Below are 21,915 nucleotides of genomic sequence, written 5' to 3'. Positions count from 1 at the left end.
TGCTGCTGATTGGTATTAGGTGGCTTCACGTATGTTTTGTTTTGTCTCAAAGGCATAATTGGCCTGTGTTTCTGCATTGCTGATATACCTAGAATTTTGCAAAAACAAAACTACCACATTTCTTTCAGTGCAGCTGAAATTATACTTTAACAAAAACAGAAATTGCAGGAAATGCTCAGGAGGTCATGTAGAATCTGCAGAGAGAAATCAGAGTTCATGTTTTGGGTTGAGTGACCCTTCCTCAGAAATTATTCCTTGCCCATCCAGTTCAGAAGTTGGTGTCTTCCTCATCTTCTCAAGTTAAATTTATGTCTCTTTTGTCCAATTACAGTACCAACAGTTCAAATTCTTCTCTCAGTTCAAAACAAATCCATACATCTCACTGTATTTCAACGCAGTTAACAACCTTTGATTTTAAGAAACATGAAAATCAGATTCTGCTCTCGGTGGGGCAGGAAAGAGTTAATACTTTCACTTCTCATGACAATATTTGAAGATACCTACCTGAGGGATCCAAGAGAAAAGATCATTCTCTTTCTTTGAGCTTTTCCTGGTGTTTACGTAGCCAACGCCTGAAGTGTGGTCCCACCAATACTTCAGCATATAGGTGACAGCTCTGTGCTCTATTCATCCCTGGACCAGCTGATTCTCAAAATGGTCTTACTGGTGCACTTCTTGACATTTGCAACGTATACCTAGCCAAGTACTGGATATACACTATTTTATTTTAATAATGGTTGTTGTGTTATTACATCTTCAGCAAATGTCTCTCTGAAAGGGTCGATTAGACAAACAGATGAAAACGTGAAAGAGAGAATTTAAACCACCATTTTGAAACAAAGATTAATAACATCTCTTGCATTCATTTTGGATATAGATTAGTTAAAAAGCCAACATCTCAAACTGATTCACAACATAACATGCTTTAAAGAAATGGTACTGTTTCATAGTTGTATATTATAATGCATGTGCCTTTGTGACAGTATCACTGTGGAATTCAGCACCAAATTCAATCCTTCGGTTTTAGAAGTAAGTCCTAAGTACTCTTTAAATGATTAGAACGTTTGTTTTACTTACTCTTTTATAGACTTGCAAATGAGGAATCAACTAGAATCAGAACAGATGAGTCAAATAAAAGGACAAAAAGATATCAAGTGAGCTTTGATACCTAAAATTCAGTCTCTGTCTCTGGAAGTAGAGTTAAAATTATTGGTTTTGAAAAATCTTCTCAAAACTAAGAAGTGAAGATATAGCATTGCTGCGTAGCCATTACGTGAGGTGCAAATGGCTGTGAAGTCAGCCAAAGGACCAATGAGGATTGCACAAATCCCTGTGAGGCTGTCTGAGAATTCAGTGATCTGGAACAGTGGCAAGTTGCTTTGTTTAGCCTTTTTGCACCTGTAGTCCACCCGGAGAAGGGCAAGGATACCTTCCCAGAAGGAAAAAAAAACAGGAAAACTTGTGAATAACGCACACTGGTTCACCTCATCTTCTCTACTTCATTTCCAAGTCATACCATCTTCTTTATTTTTTTTTCCCTTCTGGATTGGCTTTGGGTACAATGAAGAAGTGCCACCCTGAAGCATACCTGGCTGAATTTTAACAAATTGCCACAAAGATCAGGTTCATACAAGTTGATATTAGAAACAGAAAACACCAAAACAATCAGTCGGTCAGTCAGCGTCTGTGGTGAGGAGAAAGTAGGGTTCATGTTTTGGGGTGATAACCTTTCGTTGGAATCATAGCAATGTATTAGAAAGGTGGACAGATGTTAGATAGCAATGATCAACAGGTTGGGCTGTAGCAGAGCATTATAAAGGATGCAAAGCAGAGAATTTAGAAATACATATGATGAGAGAGTCAGGATGGCTTCATAAAGGGGAAATTATGCCTGACACATTGATGAAAATTCTTTGAGGAAGTACAAGTAGGACAGATGAAGCAGAGCAGTAATATATTTGGATCTTCAGAAGGTGTTTGATAAGCTGGCACATGTTAGGCTTCCTAAAAGCTCACAGTCAAAATGTATGGCACTGGACAAGCACAGCAGGTCAGGCAACATTCAAGGAGCAGGAGAATTCACATTGCGGGCAAAAGCCCTTTATCAGGAATGTGGAGGGGGGAGGGGGCTGACAGATTAATAGGAGAGTTGGGGTGGAGGTGAGGTACCTAGGAAGGCATTAGGTAAATGAAGGTGGGGGGGTGATGGTGATAGGTCAGGGGGAGGGTGGAGCGGACAGGTGGGAAGGAAGATGGACAGGTAGGATAGTTCAAGAAGGTGGTGCTGAGTTGGAGGGTTGGATCTGGGATGAAGTGAGGGAAGGGGAGATGAGAATACTGGTGAAGTCGACACTGATGCAGTGTGGTTGGAAGGTTTCAAGGTGGAAGATGAGGTGTTCTTCCTCCAAGCGTTGGGTGGCTAGGATTTGGCGGCGGAGGTGGCCCAGGGTTTGCATATCCTTGGTGGAATGGGAGGAGGAGTTGAAATGGTCAGCCACAGGGAGGTGGGGTTGTTTGGTGCATGTGTCCCAGAGATGTTCCTGGAAACGTTCCGCATGTTGGGGTCCTGTCTCCCCAATGTAAAGGAGACCACATCAAGAGCAATGGACACAGTAGATGAGGTGTTTCAATGTGCAGGAAAATCTCTGCCAGATGTGGAAGGATCCTTTGGGGTCATCGACCTCACCAGTTTCCTCATCTCCCCCCCCACCACCCCATTCCAGATCCAACCCTCCAACTCAGGACTGTCCTCTTAACCTGTCCATCTTCCTTCCCACCTATTTGCTTCACCCTTCCCTCCCACCGATTTGTTCCATCCTTCCCTCCGACCTATCACCATCAGCCCCCCCCCACCTGCTGATCACCCTCCCACCTACCTTGCCCCTATCCCCACACCCCCAATTATCTCTCAACCCCCTTCAACCCAATCCCCCCCACACATTCCTGATGAAGGGCTTATGCCTGAAACGTTGATTCCCCTGCTCCTCAGATGCTGCCTGACCTGCTGCGCCTTTCCAGCACCTCACTTTTCCACTCTGATCTCCAGCACCTGCAATCCTCACTTTCTCCTATTTAAAGGCTCCTGGTGTTGGAGCTTGTATATGGACATGGATAGAAGATTGGCTAACGAATGGAAGACAACACAGCATTTTCAGGATGACCACTTTAACTAGCAGAGTTCTAGAGCGATCAGTGTGACATTCACAATTATTTACAATTTGCAAGTGCACCTGAGTCAAGTTTGCAGATGAGAAAAATAGGTGTCAAGACAAGCGAAGATGACTCAGAGTCCACAGAAGGATAGAGACAGGTTACGAGGGTGGGAATAAACTTGGCAACTGGAGTATAATGCGGGAAAATGTAAATCCATGCACTTTGACGGGAAGATCAGAAAAGCTGAATGCCATTTCAGTGGAGAAAGATCACAAAAGCCTACAGCTAACACAAGAAGCTGGTCTACAAGTTCAGTGGAAATAGGGAAGGTCATTGTTTCAAACTGAATGGATTACTCAATATGGAGATTTTCCTAAAACTACATAAAGCACTTGCCACACCACAGCTGGAATACTACAAAACATTTTGGGCCTTATCCAATGAAATACTCAGCAGCACTGGAGACAGTCCAAACCAGGTTTACCAGGTTGATTTTAGGTAGGCGGGAATTTTATAAGAGATTGAGTAGATTGGACCTGTACACGTTAGTTTAGAAGAAAGAGAAAGGTGACTTTATTGAAATATACAAGGTTCTTGGGGGAACTGAGAGGAAAGATGTGGAGAGGTCATTGCCCCATGTGGGAGAGTCTAGGGCATAATCTCAGAATAAGGGATGACAAATATAAGACAGAGAGGAGGAGGAGTCATTTCTTCTCTCAGAGGCTTGTGGATCTGTGGTATTCTATACCAGAGGGTTTTAGAGGCTGGGCTGGTAAGCATTATCAAGAGGTAGACATTTTCAATCAGTAAGGGAATCAAGGATTATGGGTAAAAGGTAGGAAAAGTGGAGTTGAAGATGATCGTTGAGCAGCAGAGTATATTCGGGATGAATGGCTTACTTCTGCTCCTGTATCTTACGGTCTTAAGGCAGGCTACTCCTCGTCATCTGGGACATCTTTTGCCTCACCTGCAAAAAGCAGGAAGGAAGCATTTAGGATTGGAGATAAATTTAATTAGCAGTGTGGCGGGTGAATATAGAGCTGATAAACTTCTCATTCTGAGTACATGAGAGAAAGTACCAACTGATTTGGTGCAGAATTCAAGTGGTGTCCTGAGAAAATGCAAAAACACATTATCAACTGTCTCGAGATAGAGCAAAAACCAACTCTGAGCAATGAATAGACCTTGGTGAGGACATATTAAGTGACTTACTGTGATAAAAAAATCACGAGGAAGTGAACCTTCACAAGGGGCATGAGGGTGTGGAATGGTACACTGATGTTATAATACCACAATCAATTCAGATATGTATCACAATGCCACCCAATAGTAACCTAGACTGCAACTTTTCTGCACAGGGATTTGCTTGTCATGAGAAAGAATCATTACATTCCCAAAAAAACAAATCTGCCGCACAAAAATTTTGAAAAAAAAAAGGTTATTTAAGAAACCAGTGTGAAATAGGAGTTTATAATTTCCTTACAAATTGATCTATGCTGTCTTTGATGTAATTCACACACAAATAATTGAGAAATAAATGAATAGTATTAGATGACTAAAAAGTTTCACAAATTACTTAACAGCTCAGTGAAAAAAAAGTTGCACATTCCCGAGAAATTTTGGTTTTAAAAAAGATCTTTCATTTTCAACCAGATTATTTTGTTTCACTTTAAAACTGCAGATACTGGAATATTATTTCTAGTCAAACAAGTGCCAATTTTCTTGCACATGACAGATCACAGGGTGCTGTCCCATTAATTGTTGAACTGCAATGAGTGAAAAGGGTGCACTGGACATTAATAAATAGATTAACAGAACCAAATCAGCATCTTCAAGAGGTGTTCGAAGCTTTTAGATTGAACGCTGTCAAGCTCCAAAGCCTTCCAGTCAGTTGCCTGCTGCTCTCAAAAACCAAACAATTATTAGAAAATGTCAGAGGACTCGTGGAAAATCTGAAAGTAATGGTAGAGATGTTCCATGACAGTGAATGGGAGGACAGAAGATCAGGAAATCATACAGCGTAATTCATTAGTTTGGAGTACAGTCATTGGATACCACTACATTATCCATCTGAAGTTGCAGATACCCATGCTGTAATTTCCTCATGCCCGCACAGGGATAGAAAATACAACGTTATAAGTTGAGGCTGGATCTCCAAATATGAATAATTTCATGTACCTCCTGGACATCTGAAATCAAAGAGTAAAGTGGGGCCTATCAGAGCTGTCACAGGAGACTCCTGCTCTGTGCATACTGGAAACTAGCAAGATAACATAGGTGTTCAGGTACATAATTCTTTGAAATATGCATCACATATAGAGATAGAGTGGTTCAAAAGGTGTTAAGCATGCTTGCCTTTATTGCAGTGCTTCAAGTATAAGAGTTGGGAAATCATGTTGAGGTCATACAGGACATTGGTGAAGTCTCTTCCGGGATATTGTGCCCAGTTCTGGTCACCCAGTTATAGAAAGGATATTATTACCTTGAAGAGGGTTCAGAAGAGATTCACCAGGATGTTGCCAGGTATGGAAGGTTTGAGTTAGAAAGGAAATCTGGACAGTCTGGGACTTGTCTCATGGGAGCATAGAATGTTGAGAGGTGACCTTATAGAGGTTTATAAAATCATGAGGGGTATAGATAGGGTTAATGGTGGATGTCTTTTCCCAGGGTTGAGGGATCTCAAGACTAGGTACATTTTTAAGGTGACAGGTGAGAGATTTAAAAAGGACACGAGACGCAAATTTCACAGAGGGCTGTTCAAGTGTAGAATGAACTTCCTGAGGAAGTGGTGGATGTGAATACAGTTCCAACATTTAAAAGACATTTGGATAAGGACATGAATAGGAAAGATTTGGAAGGATATGGGCAAGGAGCAGGCAGAAAGGAATGGTTTAATTTGGGATTATGTTTGTCATGGACTTGTTGGACCAAAGGGTCTGTGTCCGTGCTGTCTGACTCTATACAGCAGTGACCCTGGAATCTGAGCGCTTTATTGTTCAAACAAATTGGAATCCGTCCAATTATTTCAAGAAAACTTTGCCCTAAAATCCAAACACATTTTCAGAATCCGAACACCATTCAGGTCGCACATTGTTTGTTCAGTTCGTCCCCGGAAGTAGTCGTGAAAGCATCTCTTGTGTGTCCGTCAATAGTTTACCTCGTGTTCTCACCTTGATTTGTGCCGGTTTTTAAAATTATCAACCTTGTGCATTCACCATGGCACCCAAGAAGAGCAGTGAAGCAAATAAGTGCATTCACCATTAACACTCCTCATGAAGGTAAATGAAGTTATTTTCATGTTAGTACATTTATTTCTTGCTTTTATTATTTTCACTTGAGATTTAGGTCATTTACTCATCTTATTTTACCTTAACCCATGTGTATTTGCAGTTAGAAGTGTCTTGAAAATGTTTTTTTTGGGTCCAGAAACAGATTGATACACTTCCCATTATTTCTGATGGGGAAAATAGTTTCGGAATCCGAACTTTTCGCAATCTGAACAGCCTCCTGGAATGAATTAAAGTCGGATTCCGAGGCACCACTGTACTAGTGTTCCATATAGTGTGGAAGTACAGATAAGGGGTACTGAATATTAATGAGGCATATGTAGAGTGTTATTATCAAGCATACCTGTGGTAGATGTTTATCTTGACTGTAAGATCCTGAAATTGGTGGCAAAATGAATTAGCATTTCTTCCTGTTCAAATCCAGCTCAGTTGACAGAATGGAATTTGATCTGCTGACTGAAAACTACTATATAGATTTTTCCTAATAGAATAGAGAGTTAACATACATCACAAAAACAGAAACTGCAACATTACTTCAACGACTATGAGATTAGCACTGCTGCCTCATCGGTTCGATTCCACCCTTGGGTGCCTGACTGTGTGGAGTTTGTACATTCTCCCCACGCGTACGGGGGTTTCCTCTGGGCGCTCCAGTATCCTCCCACAATCCAAAGATGTGCAGGTGAGGTAGTCTGGCCATGGTAAATTGGCCATGATAGGTGTGGGGTTAAGGGGATAGGGTGGGGAGTGGGGGTTGGCAGTGCCTCACTGGCTCAAATGGCCTCTTCCCACACTGTACTGAAGTGGCGGTCTCAGCAGCTAGAACTGCAACATTTCCACAAGATTGCAGGGTAAGGAGTCTCCTGTCATTTGAAATCAAACAGTATTCAAAGAACTGAGGCTATCCCTGGAACTTACATGAAATGTGAGCAATATTTCATTCATTTTCCAGATAGCTGCTCCCCCTCTAGGTAAGAAATGTGTTGGGTTAGTTATCAACTTTTTGACTTGTTACTTTACCATATTTCAATGATCAAATTTCAGCCATGGCTTAATGGATAGAACCCAAACCCTGAGTCGAAGTGCTCAGAGTTAAAGGCCCAAATGACAGACTTGAGCACAATTCAGACTGACCCGACAGTGGACCGTGGACAGAATGCTACATTGTCATCTTTCAAACAAGACACTAAACTGAGGTTCTGTCTACCCTCTTAAGTGGATGTAAAAGATGCCACAATACATTCTTCAAATCGAAGTGTTATTTGAGCGTCATAACTAAATCAAGACCCAAAGGGAACGAGATGCTGGTCATTTGTTTAATTTCTGTTTGTAGGACCCTACTGTGTGCAAACTGGTTGCCACCTTTACAACTTTGCTGAAAATGTGTTGCTGGAAAAGCGCAGCAGGTCAGGCAGCATCCAAGGAACAGGAGAATCAACGTTTCGGGCACAAGCCCTTCTTCAGGCTTCTGCCCGAAACGTCAATTCTCTTATTCCTTGGATGCTGCCTGACCTGCTGCGCTTTTCCAGCAACACATTTTCAGCTCTGATCTCCAGCATCTGCAGTCCTCACTTTTTCCTTGAAGACCTTTTCAACGTTACCAACACTACAATATATGACGCTATTTCAAATGTATTTCATAGGCTGTCAAGTGCTTTTGGACGCCTTGAGGCCATAAAAGGTGTTAACAAAATTCATGCTTCTTTCTTTTATATACTGTACGATTTTTATAGTGTCTGTGCAAACTTAATATTGTCTCAAGTGTTTCACAGAAAATTAACTAAATAGTTTTAAAAGTCCAGTCACTGGTGTCATGTTGGAAATCCTGCAGACTGAGGTATTGCTAACAGCAAGGTTATCAGAGATTCTTTCCAAGCAATAATTTTGACAGGTTTCAGACTGATTTGCAATCCAAGGCTCAAGATTGGATTTCAGAACTGCATTTCCATGCAAATTGTTGTCCAGATCCAAAACAGAACTGACAAATCATTCTTTCAAGTTGAGGCAATGTCTAAACGCATCCTTAAGTCTAGTGATACAACATCCAAGTGCCCACAATTTCCAAGACATATAACAATGAGGAGGGTGGAAAGAGAGCTGGGGACTATTTTTCAAAGCCAGGGTTGTCTTGCACTAACATAACAAGATAGAGAGAACATTGCCTACACTTAAGAAACCATGCACAGTGTCTAAACACTTGTACCATTTACCAACAGTAACATTTATTCTCCTTGGGAAAACCACAAAATATCTCCAAAAGGATTGGGCAGTCATGCTGTGTAACTGGATCGAGATGGCATTTATATCTAAATTCAACAATCAAATCAGCACCAGTTAATGGCAACTTTTCGACCTTGCTCCTCATTCATTCAACAACAATAAATTAGCAGAATAACAAGATGGAGGAAACTCTGACCTAAATATTAAAGCCAACTTAGATAACAACTATTTCAAAGTTAAGCCAGTTTGAACAGTCAGTTCAAAAACAGCATTGCTCTGGGATTGCATGAATGCTGTCTTGGATATGGTGTCAAATAAAACCCTTTGGCCATAAACCAAAACGCTGGCGTTGCCAATGCATAAATGAATCCAACTTTGCCAGGTGTTCCTTGGTGAGCGGAACACCATGTAATATATTCTCAAACCTAATCACTGCCATCATACAGGCAGCATTACTAAACTGAACTTGGCTGCATCACCTTTTTTTTCTCTTCTTTCCGATTGAGTGTTAAATCTCCAAAGGACAGAACAGTATTCTGCTCTCAATACAAGAGTGTAATGTTAAGTGGAATTTCAGCATAATTATTTCCAAAGATAAATAAAACCTTGATATAACATTAAGCAAAATGATGGATATGTTTTTATGACTGCTCTGACACAACTAGTTCTATAAATATTGAGATGCTGTCTTCAACGTTGCCTCCAAAGGATAAGCATTCAACCCAACTCATAACAAAGGGAGAAATATATTACTAACCCGGAGCAACACAGTCATGAGCTATAGCTTGGCAAAAGCTGCAGACATGATTAAAATGCACTTAACATCATTTTGTAATTGAAAGAAGTTGCTCTCAACTTGAGAGCAATGATACATTATGTGGCTCTCCTTGATCAACACTGAAAAAGAGGAACAACTGTCTCCCATTTGACATTCATTCCAGAGGCATCAGCATGTCAGGGAGATGTTTCAAGATTTAACAACAAAATGCCTGACACTGTATTATGTAAAAAGAAATTTCAGCCAGTAAAAAAATCAGCCCTCACCCCAACAACACAGACTGCCATTACTCACTTCAAAAATCTGTTGCCCAATCCAAAAAGATTCACAGCTTCATCGAATCCTCAGAGTGGAAGCAGGCCATTTGGCTCATTGAGTCCATACTAACCCTCCAGACAGAATCCCACTCAGACCCATCCCCCTACCCTAATCTTTGCATTTTCCATCGTCAATCCACCTCATCTGCACATCCTTGGACTCTGGGACGAATCCAATACAGACACGGGGACAATGCGTCAACACTACACAGTTGCCCAAGAGTGGAATCAAACCAGAGGCCCTGGCACTGAGAGGCGGTAATGCGAACCACTGAGCCACCATGTTGCCCCAAAAAGACTGGGACCTGGCCCTTGCACCAACATTCGAAAGAGTCGGACTGTCTGCTGCCTCTGCATTACTGGGGTTACAGTGGTCCTAATAACACACAAGAGCTCTGCAGTGAATACTGTCAATGTACCTTGGTGTCTCAAGCTGAAAAGCAAGTGCCTTAAAGGTTTGCTCCCCAGTAGATACAGAAGCCCCTATGTCGATGTCCATTTGTCTTAATTTTATCTTCACTGGGGCCACTTGGGGAGTTTAGCAGCATCAATTCCTCTGACAGATTTACTTGCAAATGTCTATCTTGAGGCAACTTGGCCCTTCAGTATGGGCAGGTCATATTTTGCCTGTTTTAGTAGCTTTTTCCAGGGCAGACCCTAGAGGAGTTTAGACATTGTTGCTCCTCAGCGTAATGTGGAGAAACATGCCATCCAGTTCTGGAACATTGCAGTGCCAACTCCAATCACGTGGCAACAAGCAGGAGCTGAGAGTACGGTCAGCTGTGGGGACTTGGCTTTGTGGTATGGGGGTAGCCCAAGGCTGAGGGCAGTACTGTTTGTGGACCCCTGAAGCCCCGAGCCCTTGCTCTTCTCACATTTTTGCAGGCCTGGGGGCCAGTTCTGGGGCTTCCTATAAGTCCATATCTGTTTCGATCCTTTGGGTCGTAAAGTATCCAAAGAATCCTTTAACATTTCCCGAGGTGCTGACCTGTACCTATGGGATTCCACCAACTTCCCCAGTCTTGTTGAGAATTCAGTAACTGGCCCCCCAGGAAGTTTATTTGCCATGTTAAATGTGTAATGCTGCAATGTAAGATATCAGGAGGACGCCATTTTGTCGGTGATCCCCTTCTATCCCATTTGCCTGAAAGATCTATCTCATTCTTTCAGCACACTGGAGCCAATCCTCAACATTGTTTATTGCTGAACACCAAAACAAAACCACAACTCGTGGTGTACATAGGCTAGTCCATCTATACTCATCCCTCAGGCTGTTTTTTTGTTAAATCAATTGAACATAGTCTTGTGTTGTTATAAATAAGCTATTATACATACATGTATTATGAAATTGACAAGTGTATTGCAAAATTGAACACGGGATAAACAAATTTACTTAGCTCTTAGCAATATGTTAAGGGACATGACACAACTGTTCTCACTTTTTCACAGACAATTCATGTGGAAAAGCTGGGAAGTAACCTGTTTTGTTTTAAAAAGGCATGGAATTGAAGATCCTCCAAATATGCGCATGGATTTGATTCAGAAATTAAAAGCTATAGACATTTTGTTAAGGACTACAGGTCAATGTGATGAAAGCGGCCTCCAGTCAGGAACCTCAGCAGCAACCAAAGTGCCTCCAAGTAACACACTACAACCCCCACTCAGGCCTGGCAACAACACAAACCTTAGCTCCAGGCTCCACTCTGGGCCTATTCTTCAAGCTATTCCTCTTCCTCCAGGTAGTTCATTTATTGCAGTTGCGAAGAAAGATCATTTACTGCTGAACATTAAAATCGATCCACAACTAGTACTCATCCCAGCCCTGGATAGACAGTTCTGCAAACCCACCCATGGGTCTGCTTTATTTTTTTTCCCCCAAATCAACCTGTTCAGGGAGGGCATGACACACCTCTGCAGCAGGTGGGACCCGAACCCAGACCTCCTGGTCAAGGGGTAGAGACACAAACACTGTGCCAGAAGAGGGCCCCCGGGTCTGCTTTTTCTTTATATTTGTTTTCTGAATCAATCTGTTCAGGGATGTTGCTACACACCTTTGGAGCAGGTGGGACTTGAACTCAGGTCTCTTGGTTCAGGGGTATGGAAACTACCAATGCACTGCAAGAGGGCCCCTTGAGTCTGCTTTAAAAAGGGCTCAGGTAAGGAGTTCCAGCTGGGCAGGCTAATGTTGGGAATTCATATTCAACAAGCACCAGAAGGGGATTATTGAGTGATTCCCCCTTGGGCCTTGCAGGGAGTTATCACAGATTGCTATCTTTCACACACAGCCCAATTTTATTTTCCAATGATTTCAAGTATGCAACACCATTTGGGCATAAGGGAGATCAAGTGATCTTCGCTGTTTCTTGCTCGATGAGTTAGTTTGGCCAATAGTCTCTTTCACTTGCCTGAGCCAATCTAATACTTGGTATTTACTGATTTGGGGCAACTGCAACTCCAGAGATGTGAAATTTCCTGTACAACAATGGTTATTATAGTAAGCATGATTCATCCAAAATGCATGTGGTGAAGACCATCAAAAGTAAATCTTCAATGGCACTGGAAGCCATTTGAAATGCCCAATCTGTGCTGACTCTCGAAAAACAATTTATCAAATGCACCCACTTCTTCTTCCCCATAATCCTACACATTCTCCCATTTCAGAAAATAGTCCAATTCCCTTGTGAATGCTTTGTTTCAACCTGCCTCCACGACACTCACATCCTACCCACTTGCTGCATGCCCAAGTTATTTCTCACATCACCATTGCTTCTTTTGCCAATTACTTTAAAATCTGTGCCTTCGAGTTCTTGATCCTTTCCCCGATGGGAATATACTTTTTTCTCATCTCCTCTGTTCAAACTCCTCATGACATAATCATAGAGGTGTACAGCACGAAAACAGACCCTTTGGTCCAACTCGTCCATGCCAACCAGATTTCCTAAACTAATCTAGTCCCATTTGCCAGCACTTGGCCCATATCTCTCTAAACCCTTCCTATTCATATACCCACCCAGATGCATTTTAAATGTTGTAATTGTACCAGCCTCCACCACTTCCTCTGGCAGCTCATTCCCTACACAAACCATCCTCTGCGTGAAAAAGCTGCCCCTTTGGTCCATTTCAAATCTTTCCCTTCTCACCTTGGATCTATGCCCTCTAGTTTTGGACTCCCCCCAACTCTGAGAGAAGACCTTGTCTATTTCCCCTATCCATACCTCTCATGATTTTATAAATCTCTATAAGGTCACCCCTCAACCTCTGACGCTCCAGAGAAAACAGCCGCAGCCTATTCAGCCTCTCTCTATAGCTCAACTCCTCCAACCCTGGCAACATGCTTGTAAATCTTTTCTGGACCTTTTAAAATTTCACAATATCCTTCCTCTAGGAAGGAGACCAGAATTACACACAATATTCCAAAAGTGGCCCAACCAATGTCCTGTACAGCCATGATATGACCTCCCAACTCCCATACTCAATGCACTGACAAATAAAGGAAGGCATACTCAATGCCTTCTTCACTATCCTGTCGACCTGCACTTCCACTTTCAACAAACCATGAACCTGTATCGCAAGGTCTCTTAGTTCAATAACACTCCCCAGGACCTTCCCATTAAGGTATACAAGTCCTTGAACTTTATGCAATTTCCTCTGAACCTTCTATTTGCCAAAGAGATGGCCTCCAATTTTTTAACATAATTGAGGTTTCTTACCACTGGAACCATTCACAAATCTTTCTTCACCATTGCTAATGCCTGCACATGCTTCCTGAGATGCAGTGCCCAGACAAGACAGAATAATCCAGTTGAGTCTAAACCAGTGTTTTATATCAGATTAACGTAACTTACTTCCCTTCCTATTCTGGCCAATTCCTTCGTTAGGTTCCTTTGCTCAGGGGACTTGGTGAACTACTCAAAGGATATGACCTGGGGGGGGGTTGCAGTGAGAGAGACTCTCACTGAGAGAGAGGAGGAGAACTTCTTCGAGGTGGGCATCCTTGGAAGAGGCTTCGCAGTAAGATTAAAATCAGAAAAAGTGAGGGCTGCAGATACTGGAGATCAGAGTCAAGAGTGTGGTGCGGGAAAAGCACAGCAGGTCAGGCAGCATCCGAAGAGCAGGAGAAGGGCTTATGCTTGAAACGTCTTTTCTCCTGCTCCTTGGATGTTGCCTGACTGCTGTGCTTTTCCAGCACCACACCCTCAACTCTGATCTCCAGCATCTGCAGTCCTCACTTTCTCTTACTCCAAGGGTATGGTAGTGCACTCTTCCAAGCTTGGAGAGCATTCCAATCAATGATTAACTTGTTAGTTCTTTCTGTCCTTGAGATAAGCTGCTCATCCCCTTAGAGAAACCATCATTGATAGAATAACCAAAACCACAGAAAACTGCAGTCTCTGGGTACATATCATGCCCTACATCATTACTCAAACAAATGGTACACTAAACTAGGGCCCATCCAGACTCCAACATTAGTTCAATTTTAATACCTACATGCTCATTCATGTCATTAAAATGTGAAAAGGAGAAATGGGGCAACAGAAAATTGCAAGACCCAAACAAATAGGAGTTGGCCATACACCTCTTTGAGCCAGGACTGCCATTCACCAAAGCTGATTTTCTGTTTCAACTTTCCTAGCTGTTCCACATATTTCTCAATTTTGGGTTGATCAAGAATCAATCTTCCTCGCTCAACCTTGAATATTTTCAATAGCAGAGCATTCACAACCCTCCAAAACATTACAAGAAATTTCTCATTACAGTCCGAAATGAATGACCCCTTAGCCTGAGATACTGTCTCCATCTTCTTGATACCCAGCCAGGGAAAACAATCTTGCAGTGTCGAACCTGTCAAGCTGCCTCAGAATATTTCAATGTCAGAATGTTTCCAACTTCAACTCCCAGACAGTATAGGTCCAAGCTTTTCAACTTATCATGGGACAACCTTCTCCATCCGAGTGGCCAATCTAGTGAACCATGGGTGCATTGCTGCTATATTCTTTCCTGAATGGGGAGATCAAAACTGTGAACAATATTTTTTGTGCGAGTTCACCAAATACCTGCAGACTGCAACAACACTTGCCTTACTGCTGGCACTAAAATCCCTTTCGAGCGAAGGCTGACATTCTGTTTACCTTCCTAAAAATGAAATGGGAGTTAAACTCATTGGATAGCTCCTTCAAAGAGGAACCACAGGGATGATGGGCTGAATGGCCTTCTTTCAGTGTTGTACAGTTCTATAACTTCATCAGCTGCACATCTAGACTTCATAATAAGGTTAGAAAAAAAATGAGAGACTTTAGATGCATTCAACCATCACAAGACACTCAATCTGTAATCCAATTGATTGCAATTAACAACAATATTAGCCTGCAGTAATCAAATATTCTACTTGGAAACTACGCAGAGAACAGCAAAAGATAACATTCCCATTCTCCCCTTTTCTTGTTACTTGGGGTAAAAATTCAATTAGCATGTAAGATTAGCATTTGAAATGTCATTATCAATCATCACAAAGTTACTGCCAGTACCATAGCTACCTTGTTTTAAGGCAGCCCGTGTCACTATTAGAGTAATAATGAACTGGAAACCAAGTGGTTTCAGAATATGCATGGCTTCCTTCAATGAAAAAAAAACAAATCAGTCGTGCCATTATTCAAGTGAAATGATACACCAGTGTTTGAATTGATTAGCCACAACACTAAGGGGAAAGTCTGCTTCACAGCAGCTCAACATTCCAGATGCCACTGCATAAAGGAAATTAAAATCTTACCTCAGCTTCAGCAGATTGTCAGCTCGACCACTGGCAGCAAACCTGCATTATGAACTCTGCAAATCCATGTGGCCAGAACAAAGAAATCAGCAGCCAAAAATTAAATTGGAACAATTAAACTTTATTATTTTTAAACAAAAATGTTTTTAGAAATAATTACGATAATTTTTGATAGAACATAGAGTTTTGTCCTACTTGCCCATTGTCAATGCCTCAACATCCAATGGGTAATCCTGCCTGATCTTAGGTTTCCATTAGCTGGACAGTGCAAGGAAGTTCAGCTTTTCCAAAAGGTACATCACCTGGAAAATTGTGGACAGTCAGCATTTTCAGCATAAATCTGGCAAATATTTATCTGGGTCCAGTATGAGCTGATGATTCAAATGTTCACTGGTGACAATCAGGGTATTTTCCAGATTGGCTTGGAGTGCAGCTTCAGCTTTCACTTCAGATCCTCATCTTCCTGCCTCATTCGTTTGAGAAGATGCTCACCAATGACAGCAAGAGGATTGGCCTTAAATTCAGTATCCTCAATCGTAGCTTGGAACCTGGCTACCTCCTCCTCTCTGAAATGCAACAACAAGTACATGATCAGCATAGAGGTAGAGGAAGCGACTAAAGTGCATCAGTGTAACAGCAAACCACACAAGAATTCATCAGCTACCATTAACAAGCACCATAACCAGTCAGAAAGTACAACCCAGAAATGGAAAATGAGGTGACGCACAGCTCAATGACATCACCGCCACAATTTTGTTCACTTGAGAGTCTGATGTTGTCAGCTCTGATTCCAAGTGAGATCTGGAAACAATCAGCATCACATTTGTTAATGTAATTGTAAAAACCACAAACGTTTTTTGTAAACCTCTAGCCGAAGCATCATAAATTTCTCCTATATGAAATGCGAGCAAATAAGTCTCTGCATTATGCGGTTTTCATTGATCATCATCAATTTGTAGTGCACCTGCAGCAGACCGATTAAATGCTCTTCACAGTCAATGAAAGCAAAGTCATGGAACATTCTTCAGATTGGGTTTGATGAACTTCTCGTCAGTTGAGAAAGTAAGGGTTATGCTGAGGATACAAAAAGTACAGTTGAAGTCACAAACAGATTTTATCAAATGGTAAAGAAGATTCCAGGGGCCGAATGGCCTCGTCCTGATTTGTGTTAATATGTTCTCACTGAGACCAGCACAATTCACTCCACTAAACACAAGCCCACTTGTCGCCTCCTCAACTGATCCATTTTCACTCTCCGCTTCATTCCTTATCCTCCCACTCATTTTGGTTGTTTCCTCCATCTTGCTACCTCTCTCCTAATTTACCACTCTTAGCAGCTGTTTGGGCAAGGAAGTGGCAAGTGGAGGAATTGATTCTCATAACCTGACCAACAATCAAGTCAGATTGGCCAACCTACGGTTATTTGGCACATCCCTTGCACCCTGTGAATAATTGTACAATGTTTGTCGGCCTTCAGTCCTCTAGGACCTCACCTACATCTAGTGAGGATTTGAAGATGATACTCAGAGCATCCTCGAGAAGCCAAGGATACAATTCATTTGGCACTAGTGAGTTATCCACCTTCAAGGATGGCAGTACTTCAACTACTCTCACATTATAATAACTGCATTGAATATTTCACACTCCTAAGCAGAATGATTGCATCATCCACCTTCACAAAGGAGATAGTACTCTTCACAAGGCTGATGACAGGACTCGAAAATTTCAGGTCACGCCAAGATTGTACAGGCCTGGGTGGTTTACCTTTGACCTGAAGAGACTAACAGATGATAGGCACATGGAATATAGTACAATGTAGGTTAGTTGATCTTAGAGTAGGATAAAAGGCTGGCACAACATCGAGGGTCGAAGAGCATACTGAGAAACTTAGAGTCATAGACTTAATCAGGATATGTAAAATATTGACAGCTTGGAAAGAATGGACACAAGAGACAGAAAGATTACAGGCAGCATAGAGGTAAATATTTTTCACCCAACAAGGTAGCGTGTCTGGAATTTCCTGCCCAGTTCAATCGTGAAGACATGAAGCTTTGATTGATTTAAATGGTACCTGGTTCTGCAAAATGGGAATTTTTTTTTCCCAAAATCATCTCGCACAAACATGATGAGCTAGGTGGGTTCTTTCTATCCTGTAATGTTTCAATGGTTCTTTAACTTTAATAGATGCATTTTATTTGTAAGAAATACAAGTTATGCGTTCTACTGCAGAAGCGTGGCAATTCAAGTATTTAGCTTATAAATGTCAGTTTTTTAAAAATTTTGCAACTCTCACTTTTAGTTTAGGCAAACGATTTTAAAAAAGGTTGTCAACCCCTGATTCAGCCCTGGGTCATATGCTCAAAGATCTGGTGGGTGAACTCTCAAAACTCTTGCTTAAATGCCACTAAGCCACCTCTTGTCACCTTTCTGAAAGTAATTAGGTTAGTGGGCAATAAATATACTAGCGGTAGAGTTAAGTGTCACATCTACATCTTCAAAAGATGGCAAAACCCAGAATGAACAGCCCATGAATGAGGTGGACTAAATTGGTTTGACAACAAAATTGCGGTGGTCACGACAGCTGGACAACGTTGGGTCTTCAATCAGTGACTATAGAAATGTGACAGAAAGCACATGAGTGTTAAATACCAATGAAACCTGCCAAGCAACCAACACAAGGAGATTGAAAACCGTCAACACAAATATGATAAGTGAGGAATTTAGCACAGATGCTCACACAAGCTTACTTGCTGATACCATTTTTAAAAATAGTGAAACTAACACCCACAAATACAAATTGCACACATGGGTTACTTAAGCTGGTCTGAATCAAATGAAATTGTAGCCACACTAAACAAGATTTATATGAATTGTGTGAAGAAATAAACTTTGGTCTATCTTTGTCATATGCAAAAGGACGCATGCCCGAAACATCGATTCTCCTGTTCCTTGGATGCTGCCTGACCTGCTGTGCTTTTCCAGCAACACATTTTCAGCAGATGCAAAAAACATCAAGCAATTAAACTAATAGATGAGCCCCTAAATCCATCAGATGGACCAAGACTCGCTTTCTTAGAGGAGAAGTTCCCTGAGAAGTGGGAATCTTGACTTTTCAGTCCCTTTGGTATTAACAGAAAATAAGATCCTCTCCCCTTTGTGTCGAACCTCACGAATGGTCACACTCAAACCCCTTACACGGTTTTGACATACCCTGGCAGATCCTGACTGAGCATTAACACTAAAATGTTATGAGGTGGAGGGAAATCCTGGCCCTATCAACTCCAAATCCTGTCATCCAAGGGTTCTAAAACAGAGGAATCAGAAGGGCTTGTAGGGTTTTTGACAAGACTATCAAGACCAGAGTTTCCCTCAGTTGCTCTGCCTACAATTTTGCAGGCACATACTTTCTGGTGGATGCCTCTCTTGCTCTTCCAGTTATTGGGGTTTCTGATTGTCACATTCGACCAAACCCATTCTCAGTGTAAAGTCTCAGTCGAGGGGAGTCAAGCACTCAAGAACTTGCAGGTCACGTTAATTGCCCAGGCTGGGAATTTTGTTTCTAATGCGCAATCTGTTCATTATGCTTCTGGTAATGAGAAGGTTGATCAAACTGCCTTGAAGTTCCTTCACGCTGACTTTTCAGTTTGACATGAAGTACTTGTCTAATGTGCCAGAGCAGGGCTGACCCTACAGAAGTGGTTGGTTTCAACATGAACATATGTAATTTAACATGTGCAATGATTCCAAAAATCTCAGTGAACTGTGTGGGACAAGATCAGTTCTGTCAAGGGAAAGATCGAAGCAGACATCACCTTCAAATAGTACAGATGATACAAAATCAAAGACTGCTTTACAATCTGTGGTTTCATTTATACCATAAACTACTATTCTCCCAAGACAGAAAGCAATCAATAAAATATCCAAAAAAAAGAGGCAGACTGAATTAGCATAAATAGGTTTTTTTGGGTAAAGAAAAAAGGAGTGATAAGTATCAATCTGAAAGCTGCCTTCAGTGCACCTGAAGTGCAATTTAATTGGTCCTCCAAACATTGAAGATATGCCACCCAGGCCTCTCCTGAAACAGACACAAAAATATCCTCTCGATATTTGTTTAGCAGATTGTCTGTGGAATTCTGCATGAAGAAATTAAGACTAAATCACAATTATGACATATGAATTAACTCCAAAAAGTTAACAAAACTGATAAACCCCAAGTTCCTGTAACTGCTGTGAACTCCTGGGAGAATGAATTGCAAGAGGATTGATGATAACACAGGAGACACTAAAAGTTGTATCCTGTATGTGTCTGCCATTGACTATCGATCATTACATTATGCATTGACAAAAGCAAAAGACACAGATAGCCTCGTGCCCTTCTGACACAGATAATGTGGTTCAAATGGGCTATTTCTTTTAAACTATGACAGCATCACCACAGTGCGTGACTGCAACATTAAACTGTGTTTCAAGCTGAATCAAAGCAGAAAATCTCTGCAGAACAGCAGATTCATGGACAAAATGCAGTGGAAGATCAGTAAAATACTGAGTCAAATCTGTTTATTTACTGAGAAAAGTATCTGATAAGATGGATTGGCACTTAATGAAACAAAAAAACTCTATAAAATATACTCCAGGGCTTGGTCCTGACTATTGGAACGTTAGCTGTGAAATGTTACATCTCACTATTGAATAATGTTGATTTAGTATTGAGTAATATTTTGCTTGGTTTATTTTGTACTCCAAGAGGAAGAACAAAGTTTTCTCTGGCAGAGGTTTGCTTACAGTTATTTTCTCCATCACAAATTCTGATTTTTATCTCTCTCTCTTTCACACACAGAAGCACACAATTTGGGAAGGCTAACAAGGTCTCGACTCCTCAGTACAATGAAACAGATGATAATGCTGTGCCAAACCCTTCAAAGCAGTGGATACCATTGACCAGAAAAGAAGAACGCAACGGCTTTTCTTGCAGTCAATTAGCATTCTTCGTGTGTTCTCTTCGTGCAAAGTAAAATAGCAATGTGAAGGTGGTGGCAATGGCTCTTCTATATTTACAAATGACTCCAGACCAAGTATAGGAGCTTACTTTCGAACTGACAAGATCATTCTGTTCTTTCCAGCAAAGAGGATCATCTTGAAAGTTCTAACCAGTTTGTTGATACTCATTCAACATGCAAATCTATACAAGAGAAGAAAGAAGTCCTTTCATTTCAAAGGCATGATGCTACTAATTAAGATCAAAGTAATAATCAGTGCCTTTTAAACGGATTAAGCCGATCCTTCAATCTGCTGGCAGTACACAATCTATTAAATGATGTCAGGGCAGTATAAATTCTGCAGTTTATGGGAAGAATCAAATGCCAAATAATCTTCTTATACCACTATATTTCACATTTTATTTCAGACAGTGAAATCGGAGAATTTAAGACATTTGCAAAACTCTTGTTGAATCTCGAATGCTACATCCTTGGAGAAGGTAATATTTACTAAACGAGGAAGGCTTTAATCTGTGAGCTGCATCGATTTCAGGTTCAGTCCTGTTCATTTAGTTCCCAGTTCAAATTTTATGTGCTCCAAAAAAGGTAAAGACAGAGCTGAGATGCCAAGTAAAACATGGTTATTTGGGATACGTGAAAAGACCAATACATGAACAAAAAGGATTTACAAACTGGACTACTTGATTTATCACAATTCAAGGATTAGAAAGCAGACAGGTTGTCTTACTTGCAAGCAAAGGTTGAATTTCAACTCTACATTTGAACACAACATGTCGGCTGGCAGTCTAATGCATGAGCAAATAAGACTGCATTGCCAGATTTGCTGTCTTTTCATTGGGAGGTTATGATGATACCTGTTTGAGCATTGAGATCAAAGAAAAAAATTCTATGTCACTATACGGGTATAAATAAGTAGGCTGTGTGGGTATACTCACCAATGTTTATTCCTCATCAAATATCACTAAAGTATGCAATTTTGTTGATTTTGGTTGGACCTTGCTCCAACAATACTGCTAATCATATGACTCTACCATAGCAATTACACTTCACAACTATTTCCTTGACTGGGACATTCTGAAGTTGACCACATTGCTATATAAATGCACGTTCTTATTCCTCAAAATCATGAGCTAGATCTTCAGATAATCTGAGTTATGGGCATTAGCATTTGTTGAAAAACCCTTCTGAAATGAGACCAACAACACTTCGAGCACTGAAATTTTTAATGGCAGACAACAAAGGCACTTACATTAGTTTCCGTTTTTGAGCATGCCGCATCTTACTGTAAGGTGTTGTTTGGGGCTTCTTTTTTGAACTGTCAGAAAATTAACAAAAAACAAGCAATGTTTAAGCAGCTGGACATGATAGAGTTCAGTAAAAATGATTTCATGAAACG

General features: G+C 41.1%; 1 protein-coding gene across 1 annotated transcript in view; it reads right to left on the bottom strand.

Annotated features, from left to right (window-relative positions):
- Nucleotides 1-15,659: 15,659 nt before the first annotated feature.
- slx9 (SLX9 ribosome biogenesis factor) overlaps nt 15,660-21,915 on the bottom strand; it is a 92,239-nt gene continuing 85,983 nt past the window's right edge. The window contains exons 5-6 of the mRNA XM_072578506.1: nt 21,769-21,834; nt 15,660-16,088 (exon numbers count right to left, since the gene is read on the bottom strand). Coding sequence (XP_072434607.1) covers nt 15,965-16,088; nt 21,769-21,834 — 190 coding nt within the window. The 3' untranslated portion in view covers nt 15,660-15,964. The remainder of the gene's footprint in view (nt 16,089-21,768; nt 21,835-21,915) is intronic.

This window comes from Chiloscyllium punctatum, chromosome 10 (genome assembly GCF_047496795.1).
Source record: "Chiloscyllium punctatum isolate Juve2018m chromosome 10, sChiPun1.3, whole genome shotgun sequence".
Lineage (NCBI taxonomy): Eukaryota > Metazoa > Chordata > Chondrichthyes > Orectolobiformes > Hemiscylliidae > Chiloscyllium > Chiloscyllium punctatum.
Note: the sequence above shows the minus strand (reverse complement) of the source record. Positions and strands in the feature narration are given on the sequence as shown.